Raw genomic sequence first — 21,369 nt, 5'->3', positions numbered from 1 at the left:
ACGTTTAGATACTACTTTGGACTGCCTAAACCAAAGGAATTCTAAAAATACGAAATCGACCATAACTCTACTGGAGCACCATCAGCAAAGTTATTTAATAGCTATACCACGTATCTGGTTTTTATATAAGAAAACGAACTTGAAGAGGCTCATAACCGATTATGTGGCGGTTAGCATAACAAACTAAAGGAAACCATGATCATGATCTTGATCATGACCATGACCATATCGCATGCAATTATTTAGTCAATATTTGTGGCCATAATGCAAGTTGGTCAGCAAGCGATCGGCCAAAAACATTACTGCAGATGGGCGGAAAAAAGAACAAAAATGTAACAGTAAAAACTTATAAAAACGGTGGCAAAAGCACATTTAAAAATAATTAAGTCAAAGTATTTTTTTTCTCGCCGACTTAATTGGCTTTGTCTGCAGTTAACAGTTTTTGCCACAGTTGAATGCCTTCGGTTGCAATTAGTGCATTAAATATGAGCATAATTTTCCGCTTTTGCTAAAGTAGAATTCATTTGAGATAAAAAATTACAATGCAAAGCATAATATTGAGATCTAAGGCATTTGATGAGCATATATATTTTATTTCACATTTAACTACCGCGCCGAACAGTCGAACCGAGTCGGAAGTTTCTAGGTTCTAAATATTTATAGAGTTTTTGCTTAGTTTGTTTGATAAATATAGTTGCGCCTTGCAAAAATATGCGTTACGGCGGTTACGATCTACGTAAGGCATCAAAATCAAAATCGCCATCATCGCACGGCTCCTTACGGCTGAAGAAAGTACAAAATACTGCCTGCAATATAGTCGGGCGCTTCAATTTGAAAATCAGCGATTCATTAAAGATTTTACAGCGCCAACGAACGCATTCGAACTTCTGCGAATCACCGGTATCCTTTCGCGGTTCACTCTTCGAACAACACGGCAGTGTAGGCAGTTATCGTGCAACGCCCACAACTAGCACCTACAGCATAAGTTACAAGCCCACTGAACCGCAGACAAATCGTTATCGTTACGAACGTTCAACAACAGACGAGAGTCACTCGATAGGCAATAACTCACCACAGAATTATATATTCGGTACGAATTTATGTAATTTCTCAACGCACAATCTGCTAAACGGTAAATCTACAATCAAAATCATAAACACCTTCAAAGAGCTCGAAGCACAACAGAGCTTGAGCGATAGCGCCATCGTTTCGAATAGTTTACAACGTTTGAAGGACGATCGTAAGACGATATTTAAAGAGCTCATCGAACTCTCGAGTTGCGACGAATCACTCGAATATCGTCTAGTCAAAGATTACCTGGAGTACAACACATACTCGGAAATCGAGAACGACGCAGAGTTCAAGGAATATTTACAACGTAAAAACTACAACGACATACTGGATTATCTAGATGAGGCACAGTCGAGGAGTCTCACGTCGATCTCGTCGTCGGTAGCACGCGCTCAGTCGGCGTTGAGTAAGCATACGTTGAGCCGCACCAAATTATTAGCCACACCCAAGTCATTACATTTCACCGGCAGTGATACATGGCAATTCAAGAGAAAACTTTGTCAATCATGTCGCACAAGTGTGGACTGCAATGAAGCGCTTAAGTGGTCGACGTCGCGTGCACCAACCACCAAAACCACAACATCGTGTAATCAGACAAACGGAAGTGCTGAAAAGCAAGGAACTGCAAAGAGAGTTAGTGCGCAATTTGGCGAACCGAACTTTTTCGCAAATTCCTACAAAGAGACTTTGAAATTTTGTCAAGAATTCTTCGCAGAGAGTGTGCAAAGAAAGTCGGGATTCAAACTACCAAAATACAAGATGAACACAAAGTTCGATCAAACGAATTACGAGCGCGTATTGCGTGAATTCATCGGTGCGCAAGGATTTACGAATGTTGACGAATATGTTCAGGCGAAATTCGGACATTTTTTTAGCGCCGAATTCGATCGAATAGTTAAGGATGAAAATTATGATTCGGAAGTGAAAAGACATACGGTAAAAAAGAATATTAAAGTAAAATGATTTAAAGTATTTAAAATGTACTAAACGGATTCAAATTCAATTAAAAACTTTATCTAACTAGATTTTAGTATTTTTTATTGTTAGAAAAATTTTAGTTCATAAAAAAATTTGAAATATCTCTGTTATGCCTTATTATTATCTTTCTTAGTTTATATATGTATATCTTCTCCTTTTATTTTTAGGGTTATCGTGATCAAATGCTATCTGAAGAAATGATGCATCTTGTACCCGCTAGCCTGCAAGGCAAAGAGGATATATTGTTTGGCAATTTACACGAATTATATACGTTTCATAATGAGATATTCCTTAAGGATCTGGAAAATTGTATATCTACAACGGAGTTGGTGGCGCTGTGTTTTGTTCAGCGGGTAAGTAAAAAGGCTTTGAAATATTATATGTAACTCTGAGAAACTGAGACGTTTTCGATTTTTTTTTCGTTATTGGGTTGTAAACCATTAATTAATTCAGTGTCGAAATGTGAAAGGAAGACACTAATAAAGTACAAATAACTTAGCTTAACTTAATCTTTCGATTTCGCCAATTCGCCAATTCGAAAGTTTTGTCTTACGGTGGATGCAATTTTTTTATTTAAGAATTCGAATCTGCAAATTAGTGCTTTTAGGACACAGTTCTTAGAAATAACTACAGAGGATTGATTTAATAGGGAGAAGAGAAAATACGCGACTGTACACTAAGTTTTTCTTCGATAAATGCGAAAACGCAACCTGCCGGCTAGTGCTTAAGATCCTGGCATTGTGACAGCCAATCACGAGTAATTTTGGTAACATCTATTCCGTTCTGATACTTTTGATGTCAAAGATGTACAACGCTCTGGAAGACCAATTATCGAAAATATCGAAATAAAATAATGGCAATTGTCGAGTTCAACCACCGATTTCAATTGCTCAGAAGCAAAGCAAAAAAATCGATCCATTTTGAAGCATATAGTTTATGGTGATAAAAAGGGTATCACTTACGACAACGGTGAACTGGTACAAACGGTGACCAAGCCAAGATTTTGACGGTCAGGAAAGTTTTGCTATGTGTTTGGTAAAACTTTCTACTATGAACTGCTCTCCTACGACTAAACTATCAATAAGGACCTATACTGTCAAAACTTGATCCGTCTGAAGGAACCGATCGCACAAAAGCGGCCAGCTTTGGACAATAGGAGAGAAGTTGTGTTCCATCAGGAAAACGCCAAGTTATACACATATGCATTCACCTTATAGTCCGGACCTGGCACCTGGCACTTTCTAACTAAATATGTTGAATAATACCTTTAATTAATGCAAAAATAATAGATTTATTTTTATTACTATTTTTACATAATTACAGGATTATATTAGCAGTAGTGTTCGACTTTGTAGGTGAAATAATCAAAGCACTTAATTTAGTTCAAGATCTGCTGAAACTGAAGTTTCTAACAAAGAGCGTTGAAATTTTCATCCTAAGCTACTTAGAGTTTAAGTTATTATTTGTTCGCTGCTTGTCTTTTAGTTTCATTGGTATTTCTGCATATCGTTTATGATCTCCTCGTCTCTATTTACAGCGTGACACCTTCTATCGTTTGTACTCTTTCTACTGCCAAAATATACCGCGCTCTGATCGGTTGCGCGAAACGCTCGTCGATACACATCTCTTCCTGCAGGAATGTCAAAAGCGTTTGGGACACAAATTGCCATTGGGCGCTTATCTGTTGAAGCCCGTGCAGCGTATTACCAAGTACAAATTACTGCTCGAGAATTTGCTCAGCTCCAGCGATAGCGGCAGCTGTACCAAAGAATTGCAAAAGGCTTTAGATTGTATGTTGATTGTGTTGCGTTGTGTGAACGACTCGATGCATCAAGTGGCTATAACGGGATTCCCGGTAAGTAAATTCGCATAACTGTTTATATTTAGGCGGAGTAACAATTTTTAGTTGCTTTTTAATAATTAATTTTACAGAGCAATCTTTCGCAACAAGGCGAACTGCTGCTGCAGGATCCCTTCCAGGTGTGGACTGAGTCGAAAAAGGATTTGCGACTACGCAAGAAACCACAACAACGACACATATTTCTCTATCAAAAATCGATGATATTTTGTAAGAAAACCTCAAAACCCGGCCACAATAAGAGCACTTATCAGTTCAAGCATCAACTAAAGGTACACAAAGCAATTCAAAATTGAGTGCTTAACTTTGATTGAGTCTTTATTTTACTACCTCTATCTCTCACACACCTACTAATATCTCTTTTGCGCTCTCTCTCACTCGCAGATGTCACAAATCGGCCTCACCGAATCGGTGCGCGGCGACTCAACTCGCTTCGAAGTCTGGTTACAAGGACGCCAAGAAGTGCACACGATACAAGCACCAGGCGAAGAGGTTAAAAATAAGTGGGTCACAGAAATCAAACGTCTGCTACTCAACCAGCTGGAAGAGCTGAAGGGTGAGAAAATCAAACAGTATAGCATGAATCATCATGGCCTCAGACAGACCACGTCATGGGATACGCCCAACATATTGCTGGGCATGCCGCAACGCGCCGTGAGCTGTGATGCATCTTCGGAATCTTCGAATCGCAATTCTAACTGCAGCAGTAGCGGTGATGATGCCTATCCGCACGGCATGCCGCAACTGAGCACAACAACGGGCAATGGACACGCGCATGCGCATGGTAATGGTGGTAGCGGTGCGGATAAGGAGCAACAGGAGGCATGCGGCTGGAGCTCGGACTACTCGAATAGTGAGGATGAAATGTCAATAATCGAGGATAATAGCGCGCCGGTAAGTTAGCCATGTTCCGTTATGCGCGTAAGGGGGGACAACATAGGTGCGCAACTTATGTTTGTACATTTTGCTATTTCAATACATATTTACTACTGAAGACAATTTAAATACTTGCAAATACATTTTTGGAAGGAGCGAAGTTATTTTTCAGTTCATTTTTTATTTATTTTAATCTATACAAATTTCTATTTTTAAGCTCTTTTTTATCTTATTGTCTTATTTGTTGGTATATTTTTGGTTTCGGTTTTCATGTAAAATTTGTTATTTATTTTTAAATTTACTTTTTAGATTTAACTTTTATATATAAATTGTTTGATTTCGTATTATTTATCCGCTTTACTTCTGTAATTTTTGTAATTTGTTTCCGTTTTTTTTTAATTTTTCTTCTCGCTTTCTGTTCGTTTTATTGTTATTTTTTTCGCATATTCATCCATCATGTTGCATAGTTTCTTCTACTATATGTTTTATATTATTTGTCTTATTTAATTTTTATGGGTTCTCTTTTTTACTTTCATGCACAAAACACTTTGTCTTAAAATATTCCAATATACCCACAACTGCAATTGCAAAATGCCACCCTGTACAAATGAACATAAAAATGGTGTCGTGTAATTTGTAAAAATGTCTATACAAATGTTTGTATATAAAAACTAATTTAAAAACAATAAATGAAAACTTTAATGCACTCTGTAAAAAAAATATATATCTATATAATAATATATCCAAAACTATGAAAAACATAAAATTATAATAAATTAAAAATATATAATATAAATATATAATAATTAAAAAAAAAAAAAAATGCACATGGATTTTAAAAATATAAAATTAAATTAATTTAACAATTTAAATAATATTAATTATGCGAAAAAAATTTTTCAAATTCAAAAAAATTAAACAATTAAAACTTAATCACTTATTTATCGAATTCATTTATCGAATATTTTCATTTATAAAAATTATGATATTTCAAAAAATGCTAAAAAATATTTCAAAACAAAAAATTAATTTACATACATAATTTTATTTAATAAAATTAATATTTTTTATTGAAAACCAAAATAATATTTTAAAATTAACCCATTATATACATATAACATAAATATCTCATTTTCCAAAATAAAATATTGTGTTCATATACATACGTATGTAAAAATATAAACAATTAAACCGCATTATAATAAAAAAATTATAACAATAAATAATTTTATAATAAATAAATAAAATTGGGAATAATAAAAAATAAATATACAACAAAAAATATTAACAAATTTAATTTCGAAATTGAAATTTTTTAATGTCTGCAAATAAAAAAAATAAAATAATAAATAATATTATAATAAATAAATAAATTTTTGAAAAAAAATTTTTTAATAAATTTTTTATGCAAATAAAATTAAAAATAAAATGTATACAAAAAATAATAAAATAAAATTATAACAAATAATTACTAAAAATATAAAATAAATATAAACAAAATTTAATAAATATTAAAATAAAAATTCAAAATTCAAAATTACACTTGAAATTAAAACTAAATTCCTTAACAAAATATAATAATTACAATAAAAAAATTAATTGCATGATAAAATACTAAAATGCAAAAATAACTAAAATTCAATTAAACTAAAATTTTAAAAACCTAAAATTATTTAATAAATTAAAAAAAAAAACTATAAAAATGGCAAACTATAAAAATTGCGAATTGAAAATCACACAGCGTTTTATGAATTTTCTGGCTCAGTGGACCTACAATGCCGATGGTAATGGTGGTGGCTCTTATCCGCGTAGCAGTAAATCAAATTCCAAATTCTATGTCTCCGTTGAGCATTGAGCAAACATGGTTCAAGAGAAGAGAGAAAATATCGTAAAACTACAAAATGGATGACACACCAACCAATTACCAAAACCAAAACGAAAAAAAGTATGCAAAACCAAAAAACTAAAATGTAAACAAATAATTGCTAAAAGTAACGCAGTGAATTAATAGTAAAAATTTTAAATCAAAACCGCTTAATTTATAGTACAAAATAATAGTTAGTTCTATGAGTGTAAATAAAATATAGTGTTTTCAATAACAGCAGCCCTTGACAGAAATAAAGCGAAGATATGTCAGCTCAAAGAGGACATAATTTAGTGCCTTTAACAAATTTAATGAAAATAAGTATATCAAAAAAAGCATAGTGTTGTTGCATAGTCTTCTTATGTAGTAAAAAAACAAGTAAAGTGTAAAGAAAGTAAAAATAGAAATGCATTATATAAAAGTGACTTCATTATATATAAAATCACCCGCAAACTATATAAAAGTGCACGCATTAAAAACCCGTTTAGAATCAATAAAAATTGCGTTCAAAATTTTATTTCCCCTCATTTCTGAAAGCTCAAATTGCATACCGTTTCACTGTTTACAAAAAAAGTTCAATTCAATACAAACATCTCTCTCCCACTCACACAACTCACTCACTTCCTTTATCTATTTGCGCTCTTCAACATTCTCTCACTCAAACGCACTGCTTGTACAAATTCCGAAACTCATACGTGTCAACATAATTCCTCTCTTTCACGCACGTGTGTGTATATATTACAAAAATCGTTCGCTCGCTTCATATATGTACATATGTATGTATGTATGTATGTATGTGTGCTCTCATATAGAACTGTTCGTTGTACAAGCGTCTTCAATGAATGCCTGCCCGTCTTCTGACTCACTCTCAATATCGCTATCGCTCTCTTTCTATTGCTTCCTCGTCAACCTAACGATCGTGATCGTAATCGTAATCGTTCATCATGCCTACGTATCGTCATGAACCGTTATTTCATTATGCATTATAAATCATCAAATATATAATATAATCTCCGTTTACAAAAACAAAATGAAATACTAAAATGGAAGCAGTCTGTCAGTTAAACTCTGCGTAAGTTTTTTTTGTTTTTAAATAAAATGATCAAATAACTGTATGTTTAAGTTAAATATTAGCTTTATGGTTGATAAAAAAACAAGTGTTTGTTGTTTTCTCAATACACAAATCTTTGTTGCTGCAACATGGCAAAACAATATTAAAGTTTTGAAACACATAAAAATAAATTATAATCACACAAACTAAATAAAATCTTTAATGGAATGCCACTAACAAGTGTTGCCATATCTGGGCAATTTTTATCAACTCACAACAAAAAATTTTACTCGCAGAAAATTGCGCACTCTCACACTGCTCAAATACTCAAAGAAAATTAATTGTCAACTCTTACAAATAAAAAGTAATATATTTCTAGAGAGAATGCCACAAGCTTTCCACATTCGAAATTCTTATCATTATACGATCGGCTGCAGCTGTGCGTTTTTTAGGTGTTTCTGTAGAGTTTTTGAAGTTCAAAAATTAAACTCACACAATTAGTGACACAACAATGCACGAATTTCAACAAGTTATAATAATATATGTACATATATACCAGATAAAAAGAAAAGTCGAGGAGTCATATTATACATACAAATCATCCATACATACAATATAAATTATCACATTGCATAATCTAAAAGAATTGAATTATATGCGAGTATATTCTGCGCGACATCAAAGCTGTATATAATATTATGACTTTGAGCAAGGTACATTAAATTTTCCGCGAAGTTTTTAGCAGCCGAAAGGAAACTTCGAAGACCCTTTAAAGTATATGCAAGTATGTAACATATATACAAATGATTAGTTCTTTTCTCTCTAAGAAGCTTCTCACTTGTCGGAATCGCCGATATCGGTCCACTATAGCATATTGCTGTCATACAAGCTGTCCGTTCAAATTCAAGATATGCTCTTTTATGTAATAAGGAATTGTGAAGGATATTATAGCTTTGATGCAGCCGAAGTTAACGTTTTTACTTGTTTGTTTAATCTTTATATTATTAACCATACAATAATGAGTTAAGTTGGAAATAAAAATAATATGGAGTACACAGAATGGCCCGGGTATTAAAAATTTTTAAATTTCTAATTGCAAGATTTTTTAAAAAATCAAATTTTAAATAACCACCACTCGCTGGTATTTTATTAAGATATTTTCGAAAATTTATTCATAAAGGATTTGCGATAACTCATATACACATACTCTACTTTATCGTTTCATAAAATATGTACACAAAGATTTTTTTCGAAACAACAGTACTTAGGCCTAATGTTTTGTTTCTACCATAACGCTATTTAAGGTGGACAGTGCGTATGCGTAACACTTATCAACTTCGTACGAAAGAAAAAAAATCAGAATCAAAATGAAGCCGCTAAAAATAAATAAATAATTAAAAATACTAGATATATACATATATATTTATTATTATAAAATTTATATATGGTTTTTCATAATTTTTAATTTTTTTTCTTTATCGTTGGTGTTAAAGAATTACAATTTCAACGTAATATTCACAATTTTTTTAAATATTTTCTGCTAAATGGCCATATGTCTACTTAAAAATTATAATTAAATGTATGTTTGAATTTTATATACTATTTCAACGATGTTTCATAAAAATGTTTCAAAAATAATTTTTATTAAAAATTAATTTATTTAAATTGCTGATAAGAAGAAATCGTTGAACAAAGAGTTCGAAAACATAATTAATATAAAAAAATTGTTAGTTTAGATTTTTTTTTTTGTTAACCGCTGCTTACGACGAATTTTTTAAGTATTTTTTTTTTTTAATATTTTAACAATTTCGATTTTATTTTTCGTATTTTTCATATCTAATCAGCGTATAAAACTATAAAAATAGCAATATTTTAAGAGAAATAATTTTAAAAATTTATAAAAAAACAAAATGGTTTACATCAAATATCATATTCGCCATTTTCAAATACACATACAAATATCAAGCAATATGATAATTTATATTATAACGGTATGTATGTGTGAATATATTATTAGAACATCCACAATTTAGAACAGTGTTTTTAGCGAGACGAAGCACTGCTGCAAATGCACCAACAACAAAATAAAATTTAATACCTTAATAAATCATTCACCATTCACCAACCCAAATAATTTTGCAGTACATACACATATATGTATTTTATACATACGCACCCACCCACAAGCACACACATAACAGCACAAATCCTCACAACCATGCACAGAAGTCAAGCTTTCACGCATAGACCCACATATACATACATAAACATGCAAATCCTCGAGTGCATAACTTTTTGCTTATAGATTTTGTTTAATTTCAATTGAATTTCGTTGATTTTCGTTAACTTTGATTTGTACGAAAATATCAAATAATGCAAATTAAACAAAATTAATTGTTATAATAAACAAAAATGCTTAAATAATTCATAAGTTGTGTTGAAATTTAATTTTTGCGCTTATAAATAGTGTTTATGTAAACAATATGCTATAATTAATTTTATATTATATATGTATATATGTATAAAATCGTATTTGCCTCGGCGGCGTTCGTTGCTCATTTTGTTTAGTTCTTCATAGTTTTTGCATTTCGCGTTTGCCTTGCGAACACCATGCAATCTTAAATTAGTGCAAAGCATTGCCAGCGCCATTTTTCATGTTGATTTACATAGCGTTTCACATATGTATATATAAATATTAAATGCTGTCTTGTTGCAGAAACGCTTCTTGTTAACGACACAAAAGCATTTCTTACAATCCTTTTGCTACAATTTAAAATTATAAATTTCAATTGATAAAAATTATACGTAAAATAGCGCGTGGCGCAATCTTATGCTAAATTTCACCAAAAACAATAGAAATTCGAAATTCGAAATTTGAAAATGCAGCGTTGCTTAGTTTAAGTAGCGTTAAAGTACAATTATTGATAGCATTATTTTTAAATTGTGGCATGCAATTTTGTAAAATAGTTAATTGTATAATTTTAGGGCAGTAAATTTGTTGCCCTTGCCGATTATACGGCTATGGGACACTCGGAGGTCTCAATGCGCGAAGGTGATGCGATTGAATTGTTGAAGGTGGGCTGTGCCGGCTGGTGGTTTGTGCGTGTTTTAGGTAATTCAATTGTATTTAAATGGCATATGTATATAAATATATGTGGATCAGTATGCTATAAGTATATAGTATAAAAATTATGTAAATTTGTATATGCTTAGTATATATGTAAATATAATGTACCAAAGCACCAGTTATATAGAAAGTATTAGTATGAGTAGTTAATATATTATATATAAATATATATTTATGTATTAATATATAACTTATTATTAATATATATGCATAAATATATGAGTATATATTTGTTGTGGTGTTGGTGTTTCTACGCTTTTTTAATAGTATTATATTAAATTTCATATATGACGATATTTTATATACGCGTATATAGTTTAAGGAAAAATAAATGCTTTACATACCATCTCATCAAATTTGATCCGTACTGCCGAAAAAAAATATCCAAATATGTGGCCTTCACATAGGCTATCAAACTCTTCTGCAACATTTTCAACGATTCCGTTGCCGTCGTGCCATTGGAAACCCAAAATTTCAAGCGAAGTGCAATCGTAGTTAAATTTTTTTCCATGGTAATAATCGCCAGACATACTTTTCGCATCGTAGAAAAGTTTGTATTAATCCAGGAAAAAAATTGCGCGCAGTTTAGATAGTCCAGTCTGGGTCAAATTTGATCAAATGTATGCAAATATCCTGAGAACTACTAATTTTAGCCACAAACGTTGATCTATAATCAGTAAAGTAATTAATTACTACTAGAATGAGTTTATTTGTGCTACTCAGTCCTTAAAACGTCGACATTCAAAAGTAGTTGCGATATATTAGCAAAAGTAGCTATGCGTTTGTTGCACAATAATGTTGCTAGATCAATTCTAAATCATATATGTGGCAACAAAGCTGACTACCTTCATCAAACGCAAATTTTTCTATTTCAATTTTGAGCGTTCGCTTCTCATACACAAATGTTGCAAACGCAGTTTACAAATTCCATTACTAAAATTTCAAGCAACAATGTTGCTACAAGAATATTGCTGAATACCTATTACTTGCTAAAATGTTGCGAAGCTTCTTATTTGTAAATAATGGTTACAAAAATGTTACCAAACCAATGACAACAGAATATTTAACTAATGTTGCCAAAAGCTAATATGAATTTTGTATATATGAGCTTGTGATACAAATAATGCCTAGAAATGTCGCTAGGTGCATATCTCTACTTCAAGTGTTGCTCAGCCATGTTGCCAAGAAATTTTTAAAATAAAATAATAATGGAGCTAATTGCTATAAATTTGTTGTTCAAACGTTTTAATTTTGATATTTGTCATATTAATGTAAATGTTGCGCAACAAAGCCCAGCAACATATATTAGTTTAGCAACATGTTGACAGCGATTTTTCATGTAATGCAAATTTGTTGCAGTATTAAATTTTAAAAGCTTGTTTACCATAAGACAATATCGGTCTTCCATTATCTCACTTTTAATCTCACCTTCTTAATAAACATTAATGTGTGGTCGATAATTGAAAAAAAAACTTGATATGAGCGAATGTGCGATATAAATAAATGTATTGGCGGATTTATTATTTGATAATGGCACGATTAGGTTTTTTAGAGTTAGCTTGCCACCTGCTGTAATAGCTATAATGCCAGAAACTAGTGAAAATTTAAAAAAATGTTTTTGTTACAAAATTATTTTTTATTATGAATTGTGAAATTTTTTCAAGCAATATACGCATATATAAAAATAAAAAATTTATTTAGATTCACAATGATGTAATTTCATTAAAAATGAAATTTAGCTTGCTAACATCAGCGTCCTTTATAGTATTTACCATAAAAAATAATATATATTATAAAATTATATAAAATAAAATTATATAAAATAAAGTTATAAAATCTAATTTTTCGCTAAATTTTTTTTTCTTCAACAAATTTAACATTCCCACAGAAACCAATGCAGAAGGTTGGACTCCAGCGGCATATTTGGAACCGCTCAATCGAAAATCTTCTCGAAGCTCGAGCCGCAATCAGGAGCGAATAAATTTAACCAAATGCGCTGAATAAATTAGCAAACAACAAAAACAAAACAAAATTTCATTAAGCGGAAATTAGTACAAGCGGAAAGCGGAAATAACGGGCCTTTTGGAAATTTTTGCAGAATCTTAGAATTGAAGTCGCTTACATATTTATACATATACATACATACATAAGTATTTAACATTTAAGAAAGCCAACCTAAACAGGAATCCAATTGATATTAATGAAATTAACGGAACAATTCAAATCAATTTACATGCAAATTACATATTTGAAGAAATCTTTTTGATTTAGGTTCATAAATACCTTTGCTAGTGCATACAATTGTATTGAAGTCAAAAATATATACTATATACAATATTGAAGCTCTACATTTACATATATATAGCACGTATGCAGAAGAAAAAACGTGATTGCCTACAAAAATTGAAATTCTAACAATATTTAGTTTGAAAATTGAAAGGGAGAAAGTGAAAAAAAATTAAAAACTGTTTACATACTAAAATATTATAATAATTGCATTTTCAGTATGTTGTATTTAATTAATTCTTTTATTTTTATTTTTATTTCTTTAGTAAATTTTTTTATTTCTTTTCTAAATTTTCTTTTTATTAAAAACATTCATTTTAAAATATTTTTTTTTATTAAAAAAAAAACAAATTATTTAAAAAAAATGTTTGAAATTTTTTTAACAATATTTAATTTAATTTTTTTTTTTTTTTTTTGAAAAACTCAAAATTTATTATTTTTTTAGAACAGACTTATTTTAGCATACTTGTATGTAAATTGTATTTTTTTAAAGTGTATGTTTGAATTTTAATTGTTTTTTATTATGTTTTATATTAATATTTTAACACTGATTGCACGTTTTTATTTTTTTATTAATTTTAATCGCCTAATGAAGTAAATTCTTGTAAAAAAATTATTAATCTCTGTTAATCAATATTTATTTTTCATTACCTTTTGCATTAATTTCCAATTAACATATCATTGGAAATAATTTATTACTAAAATATTAAAAATGTACACCAGATTGATTAAAAATATGTAGTTTTGTAATGAATATGCAAGCAAAAGTTATATATAGAAACAAAAATAAAAATTATTAATATAAAGAATCTAAATTAAGTACAGTTGTATATACAATTTGTTTGAATTTCTTCGAAGGCCTAACAAACTTGTTATCAAAATATTTATATAAGCAACTAATTGCTAAATTCTAAGCATATTTATTCACAAAACTAACGTTATATAATACACAAACTTACAAGTAAAACTGAAAACACCAAGAAAATATAAAAAAACGATTTAACTTAAAATAAAAAAATTTATGAAATTAATGAAAAAACTGAAATTTAAATAAAAAAACTGAAATTAAAATTAAAAGATTTAAACTAAAAAAAAATTGAATTAAAAAAACTTTAAAAAAAATAAAAAATTAAATATTATACAAATAAAATATATACATATTTATGCAGATTAGTTCAAATCGCTAAGTATTTTTGTACAATTATTATAAAGCAAAAATGTAGTAGCTGAAAGTGCGCTTCTTTTGAGTTTTTAGTTGTGTGTACATAAGCATATTTATAATTTTCATTAACGTACTTACTTGTAATTAGCACACAAACAGCATTAGTTGCATATATTTATGTATATAGGCATGCAAGCATACATATATATATGTATGTATATGAGGGCTTACTGTATGCATACATAACCCTAAAAACAGTATGCATGGGTTAAAGTATACGTTTTTTTATTTATAAGTAGTAAACAAATAAAAAATTGTGTTGGTGTAACAATACACAAACAAAAATTTATAAAAAAAATATTAAAATATAAAATAACTTATTATTTATAGTCAATAAATATGTATAAAAATACTAGTAAACGTATCGACAGGCATATATACATAATATAGCTAAAATGCTAATATAATATATAAAATAATAAGTATAATTAACTTATTGTAAAAACTTTGAAAAATTTATCGAATTAAGTATGCAAAAATACCTGCTTAAATATAAATATTTCTAAAGTTAATATTAGCTATTATAATATATATAAAATATCAAAAACGAAAAGCGTCTAAAATAAAATATGTTTGAAATCCAAATGCGCTGTTGTTTTATTCAAAATAAAAAGCACACGCACAACTAAAAATTCGTAAATTAAAAACTTAACGAATTTTATTTGAAAAATTAATTTTTTATAATTTTTGTCATAGTTTTCACACCCTGAACAAGGTATGTACATATATTAAGTTTATTAGGAAATTCGAAACACTTATAAGGAAACGTCGAAGAGCCTATAAATATCTAAATATATCTATATGATCAGCGTGACGAGCTGAGCTGATTTAGCCATATTCGTATATCCGTCAATTTTTGAGATATCGCATATAGCATATAGCTGACATTCAAACTGAACGATCAAAATCAAAATATTGTGAGGAAACCTATTTTATCTGACAATATACATATCTTCCACAAATTTTGCTTGAATTTGCTTTTGGACAACAAGCAATACCATACTATATCCGAAAAAAATTTTGAGATCGGAACACTATAACATATAGCTGCCATACCTACTGAACATTCAAAATCAAGTTTTCGTATGGAAAACTTTTTTATTTGACAAGATATTTTCAAGAAATGGTGGTTTTTTGTCCAAGACAATGCTACTATATCTGAATAAATTTTTTAGATTAAATGACTATGACATATATATACATAAGGGTGGGCCGAAAATCCGTTTTTTGAGAATTTTCATTATTAATACTAAAAATATTTTTTTTTAACAAAGATTAAGTTTCAAGAAAAAAAAATATTTTCAAGAAAAAAAAAAATATTAAAAAAAAAAAACATATTTTCAAGAAAAAAAAATTTCGGTGTTTTTTCTTACCTTATATCGATCGGAAATTTAGTTCTCTACAAAAAAGGTCCTATAGTAAAGTTACGTTAAGTTGATAGTTTTCAATATGGTATTAATTTTTATAGATGAAAAATGTATCTGATCTTATTATTTTCATAGGGAATTCTATTTTCTACTGCATAAATGTAAAAACAATAAGAAAAAAATTTTCCAAAAACTTTTAACTTTAACTGGATTTGGCAAGCCTGAGATGTCGACCGAAAATTGTTTTTTTCTTGAAAATATTTTTTTTTAACAAAGAAAAATATTTTCGGTATTAATAATGAAAATTCTAAAAAACGGATTTTTAGCCCACCCTAATATATATACATAGCTGCCATACAAACTGTGCTTCAGACAGATTTGGATCATAGCAAATTTAAGCACATACAGTGTTTTTGTAGTGACATATACATAAATATGTTGTAAATACATATATTTTTTTAGTAAAATGCTGTCGAATTGACAGTTCTGATACCAATTGAAAATCATTACAGTTTTACATCAGATTTGGAGAACTTACACTTTTTAAAATTTCAAAAACCACTTTCACCAATAATAGCAAACATTTTCAATCGTTTTTGTTTTTTCTATTTCATTTATTATGTAAATAATATTTATTTAATATACACTTTATTTATAGAAGTTTAAACTTTCAAGATATACAACACTTTCACTAGCTTTTGTAGTGTGTTCCATATATGGATTATATATGTATGTACTTTTTTAAGTATTTGCTATATAGTTTTATACCTTTTACTTAATTTACAAGTTTTTATTAAAATTTACAAGAAAACAAATAAATGAAAAATAGAGCAATGCACAAATTTTTATGCGGAAATCGCAATACATAACGTCACGTGACTGCACACACACATCGAGGAGACTATAGACAGTTTTGCCAAAAAATTCAGTCACGTAAAAGTTTAAACGCTTTTTTCTAAATAAAAATAAGTGCATTCATTTAAGTAGTAATCAAGCGAAATTTGCAAATTGTAGCATATTTATATTTGGTCATCTATTATACAAGTGGCGTAAGCTTGTGCTTGAAGTAAAGTGAAAGTATAACGTCCAGCAAATACACGCAGCGAAGGATACATATAAATAAAAAGAATACTTTTGCGCACATTGCTAAAGCAAAGTGGAAGCAATACCAGACAGCGAACTATAGCAGACAACAATATATTTGCAACATAAATAAAATTATAATAATTTCGTAAAAGATTTGGACGATCATGGAATGTGTTTAGTTTTAGTTGAAATTTTTATATTAATGTTGACCGAAAATCTCAGAAGCATACTGAAAACTCGAATTCAAAGAAGGGAGAAAGAACATTTTGTTTGCGGATATTTTCCACAAAACAAAAATATATACCGTTATTTACATCTACTGTGGTTACACAAATAATGTTAAAGAGTTACTCAGTTTTTTGTAAAACTATATTCTTGCATTGATAACTGCAGACACCGCTTACTAAAATGAAAAAAAAAATCAACAATAACGACGACGCTGATGATCTTGAGGTGATACATTGTGTTGTTGCGGCAGTTGCATGCTTCCATATTTGCTCCCATTTAATGTCCTCGCAATGCTTAACATAACCTGAGCTGCTTTTTTTATTTAGAAATGGCTGCAAGCTACAACTTCAACAATATAAGATGATGGTGGCGGTATTTAGAACATAGTACGTCAACGAACTAAACAAGTGGTTGTAGATGTTTTAGGTTTCTTAGGTTACATGTTACTCGATCTCTTAAATTAATTGGCAGTTGCTCTGCTGTTGACATAGAATTGTTGGGCAGACAACAATAGAGTAAGCACGTAGATGCAGGCAGCAATCCAGCAATTGTAAGCATTCTAAAAACAAAATTAAAATATAGTGGAAGTTTAACGAAATTTCAGAAGTGTAATTATATGCTCTGCAAAATGAAATTTTTTAAATGTTTCGACTGTAATGTTAGTTTGATCAAGGTCATGAACACATATCACAAGTAAATATGGATGTACATATACGTTCAATTAATAATTTCACCATACCTGGTTATACGCCCTGTTGGCTGCATTATAGAATTCCTCTACAGATGTGAAATCTTCTGCGATAGGCAAATCTTCAATAAGCGCAACACTGTGTATAAAGAAGAAAACACCCATCAACACCTGAAACAAAGAAACAAAATTAAAATTATATGGAGCTCAAGAAAATAACGACAAATGCAAACAAACGTATTACTTTAGTTAATAATACGTAGTCGTACAATTTACATTAATATTCACGTTTATATCTTGCATGGCTTATCTATAATAGAGGTAATCCCCATAACTCATATTACAAAAATTGTTGGTTACTCACCAATTGTATGATCCCCCAAACGGAGATGATCAAACCGCAGAGTGACAATTTTGGACCACAAATTTTCATTTTTGTTGATTTATTTTATTTGTGTTGCACTGAAAGGTAAACGGCGACTTTTCTTCTTGAACCTCGTACAATTTTCCACAAGGAAAACTTGCAAATTTTCAGCAGCCGTCGAATTGTAGTTAAAGAAATTCGCCAAGAAAAATGTCAGTCAGGTGAAAAATATAATCACATGACAGCTTCGACCAGTGCTACGAGTGCTGTCAGACTTTAACGTTTGAAATTAAAAACTTTTAATAGATTTTTGCACTAAATTGAGAGATTTTTGTGCTAAAAGCTCAAGCCGATGTAAGTTGAATATTTTATAAGCTTAAGGAAACTCTAGGGAACGTCAGTAAGAATCGTACTGAAATCAGTTAATTAAAAGCTGTTTATTCACAATTTAAAAAAAAAATTGTTTATTAAAAAACATAATTAATAATTGTTCCATAACAAAGCGTTTTCCATCACTGTTGTAGTTTGCTTTTCACAATAGGACATGCTTCTTCTTTTTAATAGGTTGAAAGTCACAATTAGTTGTACAAAAATTATGAATGACTCTTTAGGTCTAATAAAACGAAGAAAATAAATAAAAATATAAGTAAAGCGACGAGGACAACAAAGTTCACAAAAATTTACGCACTGTAAATAAATGCAAATTAATCAATGAGATATTGACAACTAAGTATCACTAAGTAGCGAGTGAGTGTCCGATAATGCCAACAAATATTTACCACGAAAGACAGACGCGTCAGCTATGTGCGCTCCATACGCTTAATAATCTTTTCCAAGGTAATATATTCGGTTATTTCAACGTAACATACTAAAACATCTATTTTAGGTCAGCAATCGTACACTAAAGAACAATTGGATCAAATATGCAACGATCTAAGTCCAAATGTTTGGATCAATCCACATCGTTCACCATTGGGTTTAGGCAATTATGACATTAATGTTATTATGACGGCACTGCAAATGCGGAACTGCGAAGCAGTTTGGTTTGACAAACGCAAGTAAATGCAAAATAATAATTAGTTTAACAAAAATGTTTGCTTACAACATTATTTCATTATATTTACACATGTGTAGAGACCCGTCCTGCATAGATTTGAATGCAATTGTCGGTTTCATTCTTAACGTGCCTTCGGACTACAAATTCGCATTTGTCACATTGCCATTGCAAAAACGTCACTGGATAGCCATACGTCGTATCGATGGCAAGTACTACAATTTAGACTCGAAACTGCGGGAGCCCGAATGCATTGGCGGCGAGACTGACTTACTAATCTATCTGAGGGCACAACTTGAAACAAACAAGCGGGAATTGTTCGTTATAGTTGAGAAGACGTCAGCGTCTAGCGAACAGCAAAATGTAATTTGGTTGAAATCTGAGACAAAAGCGAAACCGCCAAGCGACAGAAATGGTTCCAACCATATAGTCTAAGGGTAAAAATGAGATAATTTTTTGAGTCGGCTCTAGTCGTTTTCATCTTAGAAAAATATTAAGTAAAATGGACAGCTTAAAATGTCAACGGCTTTCGTGCAATTCAAATGTTTTCACTCACTGCTTGATACTATTTTCTACATGTAATTCTAAGGATAATATAATTAGTCTCGAACAAACTTTTGCGTAACTCCAGAAACCAATAATGTACAAGTATGGAACAAAAGCGCAATTGCAACTATACAAATATTTCGTATCATTCAATTAACTGAATTAAAACTATAACTGTATATATAAATTTGTATGTAAAAATCTTTATTAGAGTTCTGTAAAAATTATATATAAAAGACATAATTTACGAATATAATAATGTATAAAAGACAAGTTTATTGTGTATCGAATGTGACGCATATTTTCTTAGGTTTTTAAATTAAAATATATGTAATTTCTACATATTTATTCGAAACGGACTTATATATGTCTATAAAACACTTTTTATATACTTGTACTGGAGTAAAAATACTAATTGACTAAAAACTAGACGTAACGTGGAATGATTTTGACGCACTCACTAAAAAATGGACGGATTTTGGAGATTAATGTTCGTTATTAAATTTCTTTGTTTTTATAGTTTACTAAAATATTTCTCAGATGTCGGTTTGTAAGCCGCCTGCTTTGGGTAGTGCAGCAGCTGCTGCAGCAGCAGCGGCAGATGTACTCTGACCAGGTGGTGGACGCCTAGGCCTAGTTGGTTCAGGTGCAAAATATTGTTGGGCCTGTTGTTGGTAAAACTCATCTGTGGGACCGCCATATTCACTAACATCACGATTACTTATTTCATTTAAATGACGATAACGTTCACGTCGCGCTTCCACTATATATAATATACCGGCTGGTAATAACATGACGCCACCCACCACAGCTAAGGCAAATGACCAGCCCATGTCATTGTTTTGCCATCCTGGCATCCAATCACGGGAATCTCCTTTCGCACCGAATATTACAACGGCGATAAAACCGAATAAAGAAGCTAGTACTTGGCAGGATCCAATAGTTAACAACAGGAATACATAACGGTCGTCGTCACGAGAGGTACGCAAAAAGGATAATGTCAGCGGCAAAGCGAGGAGACACAACACGAAGCAGAGTGTAGCAAAAACTTGCACAGCAATATAGAAACTTGGTAGAAGAAAATCGTGTATAATGTAATATTCTTCTTCGAATACCCACATGCATCCATTAAACACGGTATCGTAGAATCGATGTATATCTTGGAAATTACGGAAACACACTTCCCATAGTCCAAGATTTGTAAAGCGAGGATTGTCAATACGACCATCTGTGATTAGCCAGTAGGGTGTGACGAATGCTATTAGAAACAATATGAAGGATATAGCCGAAATTCCAACAGCTATGCGTGTTGTGCGATTACTGGCCCCCATGATGGTTATATATCACAAACTTAAAAACAAATACCAATTAAATATGCTACAATAAAGTTACAACGAAAACAAAAATCTTACTAGAAAACAAAATTGTTTTTGTTCCTTTTCCACGCCCAAATCAAAAATTTTATGACACACTGGCGTCGAGAGTTGCCCTATTAACAAGTTTCTATTTTATGTTTAAAAACGTGACCTTTCTTTTGTAACTGTCCCTATCTGCAGAGAACGTATATCATAATATCTGTGCTAAATTTTAGGAAGTAGTCTTCAATACTTTTCAAATTTATTTTATATTTATAGTATTTATATTTTTATATCGACAATTTTGGGCACTAACCAAAAACCAAAGGACCAAACTTAATAATCTCG

The 21,369-nt window shown here is 30.5% G+C and overlaps 4 protein-coding genes across 7 annotated transcripts in view; 2 read left to right on the top strand and 2 right to left on the bottom strand.

Annotated features, from left to right (window-relative positions):
- The window catches only part of LOC106621413 (uncharacterized), a 33,370-nt gene extending 20,288 nt beyond the window's left edge, over positions 1 to 13,082 (top strand). Inside the window, exons 4-10 of one of the 4 annotated variants that reach the window (XR_011396257.1) lie at positions 2,217 to 2,402; positions 3,587 to 3,904; positions 3,982 to 4,179; positions 4,292 to 4,801; positions 6,525 to 6,728; positions 10,684 to 10,810; positions 12,714 to 12,838. Coding sequence is in view for 2 of the 4 variants with exons in the window: in XM_070109188.1 (XP_069965289.1) it covers positions 2,217 to 2,402; positions 3,587 to 3,904; positions 3,982 to 4,179; positions 4,292 to 4,801; positions 10,684 to 10,810; positions 12,714 to 12,829 (1,455 nt within the window). In the remaining 2 variants the exon portion in view is untranslated. Of the gene's footprint in view, positions 1 to 2,216; positions 2,403 to 3,586; positions 3,905 to 3,981; positions 4,180 to 4,291; positions 4,802 to 6,524; positions 6,729 to 10,683; positions 10,811 to 12,713 lie in introns of all 4 variants that reach the window. The other 3 variants (XR_011396258.1, XM_070109188.1, XM_070109189.1) reach the window with 3 other exon arrangements.
- Positions 13,083 to 17,137: 4,055 nt separating this feature from the next.
- On the bottom strand, positions 17,138 to 18,320 carry RNASEK (Ribonuclease kappa). Its single transcript, XM_014240260.3, has 3 exons — positions 18,067 to 18,320; positions 17,754 to 17,873; positions 17,138 to 17,573 (listed from the first exon to the last, which is right to left on the bottom strand). Exons 1-3 carry the CDS (start codon positions 18,133 to 18,135, stop codon positions 17,475 to 17,477), a joined length of 288 nt encoding a protein of 95 aa, XP_014095735.1. The 5' UTR covers positions 18,136 to 18,320; the 3' UTR covers positions 17,138 to 17,474.
- A 311-nt stretch (positions 18,321 to 18,631) lies between these two features.
- On the top strand, positions 18,632 to 19,939 carry Josd (Josephin domain containing). Its single transcript, XM_014240259.3, has 3 exons — positions 18,632 to 18,903; positions 18,953 to 19,124; positions 19,201 to 19,939. The coding sequence occupies exons 1-3, from the start codon at positions 18,828 to 18,830 to the stop codon at positions 19,553 to 19,555; spliced, it is 603 nt and encodes a 200-aa protein (XP_014095734.3). The 5' UTR covers positions 18,632 to 18,827; the 3' UTR covers positions 19,556 to 19,939.
- kune (kune-kune) lies at positions 19,910 to 21,216 on the bottom strand. Its single transcript, XM_036378263.2, has 2 exons — positions 21,079 to 21,216; positions 19,910 to 21,016 (listed from the first exon to the last, which is right to left on the bottom strand). The coding sequence occupies exon 2, from the start codon at positions 20,995 to 20,997 to the stop codon at positions 20,203 to 20,205; it is 795 nt and encodes a 264-aa protein (XP_036234156.1). The 5' UTR covers positions 20,998 to 21,016; positions 21,079 to 21,216; the 3' UTR covers positions 19,910 to 20,202.
- Between the last annotated feature and the right edge of the window lie 153 nt (positions 21,217 to 21,369).

Source organism: Bactrocera oleae, chromosome 4 (genome assembly GCF_042242935.1).
Source record: "Bactrocera oleae isolate idBacOlea1 chromosome 4, idBacOlea1, whole genome shotgun sequence".
In the NCBI taxonomy this organism is placed as follows: domain Eukaryota; kingdom Metazoa; phylum Arthropoda; class Insecta; order Diptera; family Tephritidae; genus Bactrocera; species Bactrocera oleae.
Note: the sequence above shows the minus strand (reverse complement) of the source record. Positions and strands in the feature narration are given on the sequence as shown.